General features: G+C 42.9%; 1 protein-coding gene across 2 annotated transcripts in view; it reads left to right on the forward strand.

Moving 5' to 3' along the window:
• Nucleotides 1–15,041, forward strand: part of ALDH7A1 (aldehyde dehydrogenase 7 family member A1) — a 42,623-nt gene that overhangs the window by 25,823 nt on the left and 1,759 nt on the right. The window contains exons 10-18 of one of the 2 annotated variants that reach the window (XM_032425160.1): nt 439–480; nt 1,519–1,613; nt 3,389–3,473; nt 4,877–4,983; nt 6,788–6,904; nt 8,177–8,274; nt 8,478–8,551; nt 12,089–12,164; nt 13,620–13,676. In XM_032425160.1, the coding sequence (XP_032281051.1) occupies nt 439–480; nt 1,519–1,613; nt 3,389–3,473; nt 4,877–4,983; nt 6,788–6,904; nt 8,177–8,274; nt 8,478–8,551; nt 12,089–12,164; nt 13,620–13,674 (749 nt within the window). In that variant the 3' untranslated portion in view covers nt 13,675–13,676. Of the gene's footprint in view, nt 1–438; nt 481–1,518; nt 1,614–3,388; nt 3,474–4,876; nt 4,984–6,787; nt 6,905–8,176; nt 8,275–8,477; nt 8,552–12,088; nt 12,165–13,619; nt 13,773–15,041 lie in introns of those variants that run through there. The other variant, XM_032425161.1, reaches the window with a different exon arrangement.

The raw sequence follows: 15,041 nt of genomic DNA on the forward strand, positions 1-15,041 counted from the left end.
CCCAGACTTACAGTTTCAGGGGGTATAATTTCACAATGAGAGAAAAGTTACAAGACGAACACAAGGAATTCCTGGGTACCTTTAATGAAATTCACCCAATGGCTTGTGTTGCCCCATTTATCATTTTCTCTCTCCAGCATGCACACACGCACATAAACTGTGGGTGCTTCTTGGTTTATTTTTAACCTTTGAAGAAATGCTGAAAACATTGTGTTTCTTTACCACTAAATATTTTAGTGTATATCTTAGGAGTACGGACATTGTGCCATATAAGCTTGGTACAGTTATGAAAATCAAGACATGGATGCAATGCTCATGCTACATTTGGAATCTGAAAATAAATTAAGAACATAATTGACATAGGCTGTGATTTCAGGCCCTCTTGCAGTGTGCGTTAAATACTGAAATGGGCTTTAATGTGTGTTTGTGTTTTTAAAGGGAGAAGTTTGTTAGAACTTGGAGGAAACAATGCCATTATTGGTAAGGCTGCCTTTCATTTATTTTCTGTTCAGAATAGCTTTGGTAGCCACGGTGAACATAAAGGACTCAAAAAGAAACTCATCCTTCCTCTGTTGTGTCCGTCTAAGACGTAAGTTTGGCTTTCAGGATTTACTTGTGAGACAGGACACAAAGGTTTGAAGGCAGAGATGACTAGGAAGGACAGGTATTCATGTTGGAAAACGCTACTTGGGGCTTAGAGCTTGTGCCCGAGACTTTCTGGTGCGACATGGTTTCTTTCTTTTCCTTCTCCTGCTTTCTGAAAACTGCCCACATGTTTCTCTAGAATAAGTAATTCTTACACAACTTCCTGATTCCTTTATATTTTAAAAAATTAGCTTGTCTGTAATGAAATATTGAGTGCTTTTATACTGGGAAGGAGTCCTTCCTTAAAGCATTGCATCGTTTACCTGTAGGCTTGGAATTGACTTGATTGTCTTTTTCGGTTGTTGGGCACAGAAGGAAAGAGGCTACCAGCCTATTCTGGATAATGGACATCAGTAGGGTGATTGCTTGATAGAAGCATGGATTTTGTGATAAAAAGCAAAATTTGGTAATTTGCATATTGCCATCATCATCATCATGTGTAAATGCCTATATATTTGTGGTGTGCACCAGAAATTTAAAAAGACTGTGGTGATGGCTTTATTCTGGTTGAACCCATCTGGTTAAAGAGTGTTCATTCAAAAATATAGTTAGCATTTAGCGAGCGCTGGGTTTCACAGATACTGTGTTCAGCTCTTTCATCTGAGTTATTTCCTTTAATCCCCACAGTAATCCCGTGAGGTACATACCACTATTAATCTCCTTTGACATCTGTACTGGGGTTAAGACCTTAGAGCTCATTATTCTGCTCTTATGTAATCCTCCCTGGAAGAAAAGTTGCCCCCGTGATGTGAGCATGCTTCTAGCACAGGGGAAATGCTGATAGTCTATTACTGAGCCTTCGAGGACATCACTTAGTACCAGTTAGCAAGTCTACTTGGCGACACTGATGGGTATCTGTTTTGTCTCTCTAAGCCTTTGAGGATGCGGACCTCAGCTTAGTTGTTCCATCGGCTCTCTTCGCAGCAGTGGGGACAGCTGGGCAGAGGTGTACCACCGCGAGGCGCCTGGTGAGTGTGTCTGCGAGGGCACATGACGTCGGATGACGTTGTCTTCAAACCCCACTTAGGATCACATTGTACTGTTAGGATGTGGTGTAGAAGTACTGCTAGGAAAATGTATTCTGCAGACGTGGTTGGCACATCTGTGGTCCGGTTACTCTCTTCCTTGCTCAAGGCAGATGGTGCTGATCAACCAGGGACTCTGCCTCACCCTCCACCCCAAACTAAAAGTGGACTCACACTCATTGATTGCAGTTTGACTGGGGAATGAGACCTGTTTTCAGTCTTAAACCTAGAACAATATGGACAAAGCCCAATGTCACTTAGAGAATAAAATCAGCTAAAAGTTTGGAGAATTTGCAAATCATTTGCTAAAAGATTGCCTTGGTTTTTTCATAAAAACACTTTAAGTAGTAAAATATTATTAAGATTTTAATTTTGGGCCTGTAAGTCTGGTATTAGATCTAGACTTGATATGGCATGGTTTATTGAAAAGTAGACGACTTTGTTGTCTCTGTATGAATATATAGTCTGCACACAAACGTATAGAACACGTCAGTATTACGAGCATATAGGGAGGATGTGGTTTAGCATCCGTGTGTGGGGTTTGGAAGGTTTAATCTCCATACTTAGATTTGAGCTAGATTTCAGTTTTGTGTGGGATACAACCCTGATGTTCATGACTTTGTGTTTTTATTCTCACCCATAGTGAGAATGAACCAATTCTTTATAAGGTTGACATAATGTAAATTAGAATAAAAGATACCTGGAAAGTAAGTCTCCTTTTTCTGTAACTTTTCATATTCATTTTTCATGTATTTTACAACAATTGATTATCTATCTGTATTTCCTTCGTTGTTCCATAGTTGAAGCTCTCAAAAAAAATCTGAGATAGGATGTTCATAGAACATTTACAATGTATTGAATTTGTTTGCTTTAAACATTTACTACGCTAATGCTAAGACAGAAATCGGTACTCCAAAAGATAATCACATGGTAAAATTTGAAATGAGATGGAAGTCAAGCATTTGTCTATTCGGCTGAGTTTTACTTTCCTTTGTGTGTTGGGGCAATTGTACATAATCAGGCTTTATATTTAGTGTTAAATGTTAGAGGATGTTATTAGTCACTGCCCAGATTGGTTTCCATAGGGACAGTTAATGGTATGTAGAAAAATCCATTCCAGTACTGTGGACCTCTCCGTGACTGTCGATCCATTTGTTACATGGAGACCAACCCAGAGAATGGATGGCTTGACAAGTTCATCTCTGTCGGTGGGAGCAGAGCATGGAACTTACATCCTACCTCGAGTCTCGATTGAGTCCAAGGGCGGTCCTCCTGGTTGAGGCCTCCCTCCCGAGCCCTACTTGGCCTGAGGCTAAGGGCGTGTTACACAGCATCAGTAGCCCGACTATTCTGCTATGATGTCTAGTCACCACAGGGACAGGTAAACCTGAGGTTCTCTGGTAATTAAGATGTCAAACACTCTAGAACCAAAACAGGCTTAATTGATGTGTGAATCTTGGCCAGATAGGTCCTTAGAAACTTGATAAAGACATCACCTAAAATTTTTTTCTAACATCCACCAAGTGGAAATTATTTTGCCTTAATGTAGTTAATATTAGAATTAGAAATTATCTAATACATTATTTGCTTATGTTTTCAGAGGTCATAGTGTTTAAAAACCATTATGAGTTGCAAATCAGTACAATTATGGAAAGTTTCACATTGTTAACAAATTTGTACGTTTGACTATTCTCCTGAATGTTTCTTTTTTCACTTAGTTTTTACACGAAAGCATCCATGATGAAGTTGTAAATAGACTTAAAAAGGCCTATGCTCAGATCCGTGTGGGGAACCCATGGGACTGTGAGTATCTGGTTTATTTCAAAGATGTTCGTTTTTAACAACTGGTCTTACCAGTGTTTCTGATCTTATACTTGCTGTTTTTCCTTTCCTGAGAGGCCTGAGGATATAAGAAGCAGGGTTATTGGGCACTTGGGGTGTCACGTCCGCTCCTAGCTTAGGATCCTCAGTGCTTGATGTCAGCTGGTGGGTGAGCTTAGGACGTGGTGTTCCGATGGGATGACTCGGATGAGCTTTTCTCTCTTCACTTTTAAAACTCCGTGCAAGCCACGAGCATCCTCGTGGAAGGCTGCACCTAGCTGACTTGCCTGCTTCCACTTCTGCCTTCCAGAGAAGCCAGAGTGATTTTTTTTTCTTTTAATGTAATTAGATGACAAATCACATTCCTGCTTCCTACACTCCAGTGACTGCTAACTGCTCTTCAGCTAAAACCTGGATTCCTTCCCAGTCCCTCTGGATCCGGCTCACAGTCTCTCATGATGGGACCTCTGCCTCCCCCTCTTACCCACCCTGACTCCTGTGTACCGTTCGCTCCTTTGCTCCCTGAGCTCCAGCTTCTCCATCCTTCTCGTGGAGCTCCGAGTGTCCCAGGCTCCGTCCTGCTGCCCTTTCCATTGGAAATGCTCTTCACCCGGCTTTTCCCATGCCTGGTGCTCTTAAGGTGCCACCTCCTCACTGAGGCGTACCTGAATCCCCTTCTTCCTCTGTCCCCTGGTCCCCTTTAAGGCTCTGGATTCCAACAGCATCCGTCTCTTCCCATTGAATTCCACAGCAGCTTCTGAGCCTGTGAAGTTTTTAGAGAATGATCTCATGGTCGTGAATAAATGGAACTTACGTTTTTTTTTTTTTTTTAAAGATTTTATTTATTTATCTGACAGAGAGAGACACAGCGAGAGAGGGAACACAAGCAGGGGGAGTGGGAGAGGGAGAAGCAGGCTCCCCGCTGAGCAGGGAGCCCGATGCGGGGCTTGATCCCAGGACCCTGGAATCGTGACCTGAGCCGAAGGCAGACGCTTCACTGACTGAGCCACCCAGGCCCCCCGGATCTTAAGTTTTAATGCAGTGCTCTGATTCTTTGATAGCCATTCCTTTAACCCAGGGGTTGACAGATTTGGCCTGCCCCCTGTTCATGTAGAGAAACTTTGTCAGGACACAGCCCCACCCCCTGGTTTCCGTGTCTTCTGTGGCTACTTTCGCCCCCCTCGCAGAGATGAGCGGTTGTGGTAGAGACCATACGTCCTGCAGAGGATTCAGTATTTCCTGTCCTTTTACTGGGAAAGGTTGCGGACTCCTGCCCTACACTGGAGGGCTGTATGAAGAGATGGGGCTGTTCATTGGGAGAGCTCGTCTAACAATAAAATGATGCCATTCAGGGTGAGATTAAGAGCATTCCTTTTTCTGTGCAGCTAATGTTCTCTATGGGCCACTCCACACCAAACAGGCAGTGAACATGTTTCTGGGAGCAGTGGAGGAAGCAAAGAAAGAAGGTGGCACCGTGGTCTATGGTGGCAAGGTAATGACGCCTGAGCTTAGTGACACAGTTTTGCTTCCTTAGGCACGAGCAGGGCTCTGGGCAGATGGGGGAAGGGTCTCCTGCTGTCTTGTCTTTTCTCCATCCCTCTTAGAAGGGGGAAATCGGTGTTTTGGTGCCTGACAACATGAAATGCATGGAACACTTCTGGAAGGACGCACAGGAAACTCAGAGCCGTGGTTGTTGTTGAATTGAGTCCCTGGGAATTTGTATGGAAGGGAGACCTCCTTTTCCTGGGACAGTAAAAGACTTTGTGTTCAGAGCAGTCAGAATCCGTATTTAGTGGTTGCTTTTAAAAGGCAGGGTATCGAAAACGGGATCCTAGGTAGTTTGGCCATAATAGGCGTCTTTGCTGCCAGCATTTTTACCAAAAACATTATTGTTGCATAACTAATTGGTTAGAAAGGCAATTTTGGCATAAAGGGTAATGAAAATAATGAGCATAACTGGTTGGCTGTTTGTTTGGTCAGTATGTTAGTCTAAGCAGTGGATTGACAGTTGGGTTTCATTTCTCCATTGATGTAGTATTCCCATTTTTATACTATATAAATCTTAGCCCTCATGATGGTCTATGCAGTGGTGCAGAGTTTTGAACTCCTTTCCCACAGAACCATGGACTTTGCACTTCCCATAGAACTTTGAAGTGTCTGTCAACGGATACGTGAGAACATGCCAAGGACAAACAACGGTGTAGAAGACTTTCACAGCGCAATACAAAGCTCAGTTAGAAGTGTGCATCCTGGTATTTAGAAACTGATAACCTCTCTTAACAAAGGAAGAAATTTTAGCAAAAAAAAAAAGAAAAACGAGGAGTCAAATCAATAAGCAAGAAAATGTGTAATACTATAAATGAGTGATTTTGAAGACTAGTAATTAAGTACAATCCACAAAATCAGTTATTTGGACAGTATTGACTAACCTACAGGTTTTTTTTTTTTTAAGAATTTATTTCAGAGAGAGAAAGAGCACAAGCAGGGTGGGGGAGGGGCAAAGGGAGAGGGAGAAGCAGACTCCCCACAGAGCAGGGAGCCCCCCACGCGGGGCTTGATCCCAGGACGCTGAGATCATAACCTGAGCCAAAGGCAGACGCTTCACTAACTGAGCCACCCAGATACTCCACTGGGTCATTAAAACAATAGAAATTCACTTTGCTCACCGTTCTTGGGACTGAGTCTAAAGTCAGGGTGCTGGCAGGGTTGGTTTCTGGTGAGGCCTTTGTTCCTGGCACACCATGCACACGACCTCCTCCTCAGTGTCCACGCATTGAGTGTGGAGAGAATAAGTCTCTGGTATCTCTTTTTGTAAGGACTTCTATTCTGTCAGATTCGGGCCCCACCCATGTGACCTCATTTAACTTTAATTACTTGCTTAAAGGTCTGTCTCCAATTTCAGTCACACTGTGGGGGTTAAGGCTTCCACGTAGGAATTTGGGGATGGGGTATATAATACAGTCTTGAGACAGTATAGATGACCTGTTTTTACATTATATAAACTTTTTAAAAAGCCACCTGTCACTTTTTTCAGTGTCACTTGCTCACGTCACATGTCACAGCTTTTGCTCCTTCACTCCTTTTTCTATTTTTCTCTGACCAACTAAGTTAGTATCAACAGGAGACAGAGAAGATTTTTGTTCATGGTGGGAAGTTACTTTGGGGAAACAATTTATCTGTATAAATGGTGTTTATTTTTTTCTCTCCTCTAAGTATAGGGAAAGCTTGTGTCTTCTGACCCGAAGTACCAGAAAGCAAAATGCCTTCATTCTCATTACTTTATTTCTCTACTGAAGGTCATGGATCGCCCTGGCAATTACGTAGAACCGACAATTGTGACAGGTCTGGCCCACAACGCGTCCATTGCACACACAGAGACGTTTGCTCCGATTCTTTACGTCTTTAAATTCAAGGTAAAAATGGATTCTGTTTCCCTTTTCTTGAGTTTGATGTTGAAACAACTGCGAAGACGAAAGAAAATGAAGGTATATGAAATTACACTCGGTTAGCCTTTCGGGAGGTTTTAGGAAGTCACTGTGATAGTAGGAGTTTGAAGGTGAAGGCTAAACCGTGATGAGATGAACACTATATACTGTGGAACATGTTGGGCTCGCTGTCAGGGAGACCAAGGCAGGCTGAGCACCGGATTGGAATTTATGGAGACTGGCTCTCCTTCACGTGTCACGTGTTCTGAGGTGTGTGGGCCTGATGCACAGCTTCCACACGGAAGGGACCCGATAGTCCCATAGCCTGAGTGCTGAGTATCAGCAGACAAATGAGAAGCTACATGAGCGATCTAAGACTTATAGTTGTAACCTGTATCCATGGAGAGACTGGGGGTTTTAGCAGACGGAAAGAGCTAGAGGGTCTCCTTTCCCACCGTGAGACAGGCCCAAGCCATGCCAGGAGATATTTGGCAATCGAATCAAGGTTTGAATGTGCCATGATTAATAGTTAAACTATAATAATGAGAATCACATCTTTTTGCAATTATAGTATTGCTTTTTATTTTTAAAAGATTTTATTTATTTATTTTGACAGAGCGAGAGAGAGCACAAGTAGGCAGAGCGGCAGGCAGAGGGAGAGGGAGAAGCAGGCTTCTCACTGAGCAGGGAGCCCGATGTGGGGCTCGATCCCAGGACCCTGGGATCATGACCTGAGCTGAGGGCAGACGCTGAACGACTGAGCCACCCAGGCGCCCCAGGACTGCTTTTTAAAAACCTTGATTTAAATCGTCTTAGTATTGTTTCACGTCATGTGACTAGAGAGGATAATTGTATGTTTTGTACTGTGTGTATGTGAGTGAATTCTTGAGTAAATTATTTAGTGTATCTTGCCTAATCTGTAAATTGGGGATAATATAAAACCTGTATCATTGGATGAGGATTAAATAACCTAAATGCGTGCAAAGTGCTTAGGTCAGTGGGTTGCATATAGTAGGAGCTCAGTAAATATTGGCTCCTAGATGTAGCAGCTTGAATGGAAGCCTGTCCTCCTCTCTGTTTCTCAGAGTACAGTTAAGGGAAAACCCCACAAAGCTGTGTATAAGAGAAACAGTAAGAGATGGAGATTTTAGTTTACTTTTGTGCGCTGAAATTATACTGGTACATCTCATGAAATGTACCATCGTGAACTTTGACCTGAACACTGCGTCCTCTAACATCTTCCATTGTCTGTCCTTTCAGAATGAAGAAGAAGTCTTTGCTTGGAATAATGAAGTGAAACAGGGACTTTCAAGTAGCATCTTTACCAAGGATTTGGGCAGAATCTTTCGCTGGCTTGGGTATAATTTGTCTATTTTGGGAATTTACATAAGCCTAATTTGTGTGGTGAATGGGCTTACAAAAAAGAAAACGAAACCATCGTAGTTGAAAGACCATTTTTGAGCATCGAGAGTCTTAGAGGTTTTGTTTGGGTTTTTTTGTTTGTTTTGTTTCTTAATTTCCTGTATGTTGCTCTCAACCATGCTTCCCTTTCTACACACAGACCGAAAGGATCAGACTGTGGCATCGTGAACGTCAACATCCCCACGAGTGGGGCTGAGATTGGAGGTGCATTCGGTATGTAGAGAATCCTTTTCCATGCTGGGGGCAGTGTGTTAGACCGTCGGGGTATCATAACAAGACACCATGGCATTGGTGGCTTGGACAACAGAAACTGACGTTCTCAAGTCCAAGGTTAAGGTGTTGGCAGGGCTGGTTTCTGCTGAGGCCTCTCTTCAGCCCTTATGTGGCCTTTTCTCTGTGCCTGCCCGTACATCCCTGGTGCCTCTTCCCTTCCTAGGACACCAGTCCTATTATAGGGCCATACCTTTATCACTTCTTTTTTGGGCTTACGACTTCTACCTTAATTATCTCCTTGAAAGTCCTTTTGCCAAATACAGCAAAGTATTAGAAGTTAGGTTTTTAACATAGGGATTTGGGGAGGGGACACAATTTGGGCAGCAAGGGAAAAGCAGTCGTAGCTTTTAGAAAAGTTTGACCAAGAAACCGAAATAATAGAACCTGGTAAGAATCTGGTTAACATGCTTAAGAGGAGCTTACGTGCCACATTCAGAGTATTGTCCAAGATCCGACTTTTTATTCTCAAACACAGCATCACACTGGAGCCGGGGCCCTTAGCCTAGGATATGTGACCCCTTGAAATGGTGGCATCTCTTTTTTGGGGAGATGGTCTATGACGCAAAGAACATTAAGAACCCCTGGCTTTGGAGATAAGCCAGATTCCGTCACACGAAAAACTCTGGTTTTTGGTTGCAAAGGGATGTGGTAAGTGTTAAACATTAGCTTTTATTTTAGATAAAATACCAACTTGTTTTTTTACACTGGGTTCTGCTTGTATTTTCTCATAATAAGCCTTGAGTTCTTAATGCTTAAAGTGGTTAATAGTTTTTTTTTTTTTTTAAAGCCATTCCAACTAACAATTGTGTGTTAAGCATTACAACCAAAAACGAGGGAAAGTATAGTGAAAACAGATTACCTTGTTTATACTTACATATATGTCTATATATGTGTAGAGGAAAACACACATGCATTAATATCTCCAACAGTTTAAATCGTTCAAGGCAGTTTTTAATGTTTCAGCCCAGTGTTTGCTGCCCTTACTATTCAGTGTGCCGACTTTGATGAAAGGCTCCTGTTTTCCTTCAGGCTCGGCCCTGGTGGCCTGCATGCACCAGTGTGTCCGTCTCACCCCCTGCAGGCCTTTATTCCGTTTGTAGCCCACACTTCTTTGTGCACCTGACTCTTCTCCCTTGGAGCCTGCCCAAGTTATAATTTTTAAATGGGAAAGGGGGTTCTCCCACTTTTCTATTCCGGCTTCATTCCCAGCAGCAACTACTTTGAGTAAATTTACTTTTTTTTTTTTTCCTTACTTTTTTTACTTTTTATTTATTAGTTATAAGCAATCTCTCCATCCATCGTGGGGCTGGAACTCACAGCCCTTAGATCCAGAGCGGCGTGTTCCACCAACTGAGCCAGCCAGGTGCCCCTACTTCAGTTTTTCAAAGTAGGGTGCTTTAGCTGTTTACTCTTTCTCCACTTTAGACATTATTTGTTGACTCTGTTAGCGTAGATGAACTTTCTTAAACCTTCCTCTTCTGTGTGTGTGGCATGATGTTATCATGCTCGGTGAGGTCAAGAGGAAACCAGAGGAACCAACCATGCTTCTCCGTGTCCTCCCCCTCAAAGTCACACAGGATGTGCTCCATTCTTCCAGCAATGGATCGGGACGACAAACGTGACATGTCATCTACCAGGAAAACTCATGAGAGACTCAGCACCCAAGGCTTTTGTTGGGGGCTGGTCACCCAGGCCTTCTTTCCCTGGCATATACCGAAACTCCAGACTCCCTGAAGGAGAAAGCAGGGGTTTAACATAAACCACATTGTTCCAAAACAGCTGAGGCCCCGTGAGACACTTTTATCATTTAGGAGAAGTTTTATGTCCGTGGAGGGAACTATTTAGCAGCCAGGTTCCCACAGGCAGCAACATTGCAAGCAGACCTGCTGTGTCTTTCCTGCACAGTTTGCAATAATTTTTCCTCAGACTTTTGCAGTTGTTATTCATTTGCATTATGATTTCTGGTATCGTGGATGAAGAGCCCAGTCCACTTTGATTTCCAATCTCTCTTTTTTTATTTTTTCCTATTTATGTCAGTGGAGGTCTTTGTACAAATTTTTCTTGGACATTGGGCCAGTGATTAGCTTTAGAGTATTGGGGCTCATAATTTTCAGGGTTGGGGTGTTTTTGCTAGTTCTGTTTTGGTAGTATTTTTGACAAATTTTTTCCCTTCCACTTTTTCTCTCTCCCTTTTTTTTTAAGGTTTTATTTAGAGAGAGAATGTTGAGGGGGAGGGGCATAGGGATAGGGAGGGTGAGAATCTCAGACTCCATGCTGAGCCTGACTTGGGGCTCCATCTCACGACCCTGAGATCGTGACCTGAGCTGAAACCAACAGTCAGACACTTAATCGACTGAGCCACCGAGGTGCCCCCGCTTTTTAAAGTAATCTCTGCACCCAGTATGCGGCTTGAATTTAAAACCCTGAGATCAAGAGTTGCATGCTCTACTGACTGAGCCAGCCAGGCACCCCAATTTTTCTAATTACTGGAACTATTACTTGAATGTTACTCTTGAAGAATTGTCTAATTTTGTTATCTTTTCCCTCCTATTTTCCATCTTTTTTTTTTTATATGGGAGATTTCCTCATTTTTTTTTAAAGATTTTTTTAATTTAATTTATTTTAAAGATCTATTTACTTTAGAGAGAAGAGAGAGAGTGCCTGCGTGCTGGGTGAGGGGCAGAGGGAGAGGGAGAGAGAGAATCTCAAGGAGACTCCCCGATGAGCGCAGAGCCCAACACAGGGCTCGATCCCATGACCCTGAGATCATGACCTGAGCCAAAATCAAGAGTCAGACGCTTAATCGGCTGAGCCACCCAGGTGCCCCTAGGATTTTATTTTTAAGTAATCTCTATCCCCAACGTGGGGCTCAAACTCACAATCCCGAGATCAGGAGTTGCACACTGCACTGACTGAGCCAGCCAGGCACCTGCTCAGATTTTTCTTCTAGCTCTTCTGTTGAGTGTTTTCTCCTGTGCTGTTACTAAAAACACCACCAAGACTTGTGCTTTGATGGCACGTTGTACATAGTACCCTTTTATTGTTTTATGGACTCATTACCTTCTTATGATATAAGGACATTCATGTTATATTTCAGAATATTATAAAAGCAGTGTATATATGTTGTTGAAAATTGTGTATAGCTAAGCTTAAATGAGAAAATTCTATTTCCACTGTCCAGAAATTTCCCATCTTAATATCTGGTCTAATGGTAAGGTTGGTTTTCTTTTGTTTCTGGCAAATTTGTTGCCTCTTTATTCCTTTTGGGTTTTTTTTTTTTTTTCTCCTCTTAGTTCTTTTTTCCTGTTTATTTGGTCTCTGTCTTTTGTTTGTAGAGGAGATACTCTGAGCTAAATGGGAACTCATTGGTCAGGTAGCTCTGGTCTCCTTTCGGTGTGTTTCTCTCCGTGCTCCCAAGAAGAGGCTGCACCCGGAGAAACTGCTCACGATCTGTGAACTTCTTGTGTATTTGTCTAGGAGGAGAAAAGCACACTGGAGGTGGCCGGGAGTCTGGTAGCGATGCCTGGAAACAGTACATGAGAAGATCCACTTGGTAAGAAAAGGCTTTGGGAGGGTCGGTTTGAGCTTTGAGCCATTGGAATGTGCTTTTCCGTGCGGCTTCACTTCAGTTTGGTTTTGTAACGAACTGCAGCTGTCCCCTCCCAGGGCATCCATCCTGTACTGTTACTTGTCTCCCTTTCTTGTCCCACTTCAGCTAGTGCCCAGGGCTCGACTGTGAAACCGTCTCGGTGGTGGTTTCTGTCTGGAGACACCAGAGGAGCAGGACATTGGAGGGTCAACCAGTAGGAGAGAGTGGGAGAAGCTGTACTTCAGTTTTCTCCTTGGGTGGGGCCACCACCCTTGCAGATGGTAGGAGCAATAGCAGAGGGGAGGTGTGCAGGGCCCCTGCAGGCCACAGGAGTGAGCATGGCTCGTGACGGTGCATTAGCTCGTTTACCCAGCACACCAGTGGCTAGTGCAGGAGCCTGCCTCAGGGAGAATTTTACTAGGAGTTGGTTGTTCTACTTGTATGCTATTTTGGGGTTGGTTTTTTTTTTTTTAATACTTTATTTATTGGGAAGGTACACGAGCTGGGAGACGAGCAGAGGGAGAAGGAGAGAGAGAATCTCGAGCAGACTCACGCTGAGCACAGAGCCTGATGCAGGGCTGGATCTCACGACCCCGAGATCACAGCCTGAGCCGAAATCCATAGTTGGACACGTAACTGACTGAGCCACCCAGGCGCCCCACTTGTATGCTGTTTTTCCTTTCCCTTAGATGGAAATATTTTTACCCAACTGTATTAAAACAATAGGTGGGTCAGGCCCATGTGATGTTATGTTATAGAAAGAACAGAAGTTGAGGATCCAAGGATGCTCATCTTAGTCTCAATTTATTGCTTCTCACTAGCCCTGTAACCTCAGGTGGATTCCCAAACTTAGCCCCTTAGAGCCTCAGTGACTTGATGTCTGTCTGGAAATTCTGAGGTGCTTTTGGCTGTGCCTTAAGTCCCAGACACATGCACGCTCTCCTGGTTCCCATTCTTGTTGTTGTGGGGTTTTGTTTATTTTTGTTTGTTTGTTTCCTGGTTCCTGTTCTTTGAAATCAATTACGTTCCTTTTACTTTCCTTGCGCACCCGACATCTAGAGTGGATCCCCATATTCTTGTGCCCTGAAGACTATGAATAACATATTGGATACGTGTTTTTCCAGATTTCTGTGTTTCTCTCCTTTGTCTTTTCTCTTTTATAAAACTGGATCTGTACATATTGGATACGTGTTTTTCCAGATTTCTGTGTTTCTCTCCTTTGTCTTTTCTCTTTTATAAAACTGGATCTGTACTAACTTTGTTTCGTATCCTAATTTTTTTTTCTTTACCAACTTGTATCTTGGACATTTCACCTTGTTATGTGTATAGAAATGCTAGATTTTCTTAATGGTATAAAACATTCTATATTATGTATGTACTACCCTTCATTGAATTTGTTCATTTTTTTTTCCCCTCTAGTACCATCAACTACAGTAAGGACCTTCCTCTGGCTCAAGGAATCAAGTTTCAGTGAAGGTGACAGTAAATTGACGTTACTTCAGATTTATAGGCATTTCTTCTGAAGATGAAGAAAATTAAGATTTGCCCTGAATAAATGCATCATTTTGATTACAACAGTGGCTAGTCTCTTAACCCTCAGGCCCCAGCTAAATCAAGAGACTTATTTTTTAAAAATAAAACTAAATTGTCATGACATAGCCATATTTAGTAAAAGATAGGATGAATTTTTTGTTACTAGTAGTTTGTGAGTTTAAGAATTTTTTATTATAATTTAGAAAAAAAAAGGAGTAGATGCAATAGGAGGAAATTGGAAAAACAGAATAGAATGGAGAAGAAACTAGAAGTCTTCTGGGTAGATGCAGGAACATCTGCTGAGTGTGAGTAAAGATTGCCGTAGTGAGTATTGACTCACATTAGCCTCTAGCGTGTTTGCAGGGAGTGTGTTCATGTTCCTTGCATGTGGGTTAGCACAGCACAACGCCCATGTGGAATGACTTGCTCTGTATGAAATGACTAAGGGTCTTTATCACCATTATGACTTCTCTTGCTCATATTGGCTTGTGTCACCGCAAAAAAGATATGCATGGTGGACATAGGTTTTGCACTTGCCAAGGACTCTGCCCGTGTCTATGGAAAGCGTGTCTGGGTTTCTTATGCAGCCTTAGACCATTTTTATAGCTATTACATTTGTGCAGTTGCCCTTGGATTTGTTCTGGGAGAATGACCACTCTGTGTGTGGCAGCATGTGCTTTTTTTGTGAAAGGAGGAAAGTTCGTTTATTCGTGGCTGAGAATCTGCCTCCTTCTCTTGGGAAACTGAGCCTTTGGAGTGGTTCAGCCCAAAGTTGCCTTTGGAGCCCACTTTGGCTCTTGAAGGTCTCCTGTCTTCCTGGCAGTCTATCCTGCCCGGCTGGGTTAGACCTGGGCAGAAGCCTTCCAAGAAGATGACATTTGTAGATAACCTAATGCATCAGGGTGTATGGAGAGATTTGGACGACTGGCAAAGAGTCGGTTGAGTTATGACAGAGAAGTAAGCAAATGAAAAAACGAAGCAATTAAAAATTTATCAGGGTGGGAAAGGTATTCATAATATGTCCCATGGCGTAGCTGGGACTAGGGCTTGCCAAGGCATGCTGTTGTCAACCTTGAATATTAATTAAGTGAAATGCTGGTGATAGATACCTGTTGAGAGCATATGGGCAGGAAGAAGTTGGGGTTACATCAAAGAGGCGGACAGTTCCTGTTCTCTAGTGGAAAAGCAGCAATGCCTAAAATTGCAGACGTAAGAAAGAGTTAAGAAAGGTTGATGGAGATAGGGAGGTAAATTCTGAAAGAAGTGTTGTCTCAGGAGGATAAATGGGAGGTCAGGTGTGGAGATAGG

Source organism: Phoca vitulina, unplaced genomic scaffold (genome assembly GCF_004348235.1).
Source record: "Phoca vitulina isolate PV1807 unplaced genomic scaffold, GSC_HSeal_1.0 scaffold32, whole genome shotgun sequence".
NCBI lineage: Eukaryota > Metazoa > Chordata > Mammalia > Carnivora > Phocidae > Phoca > Phoca vitulina.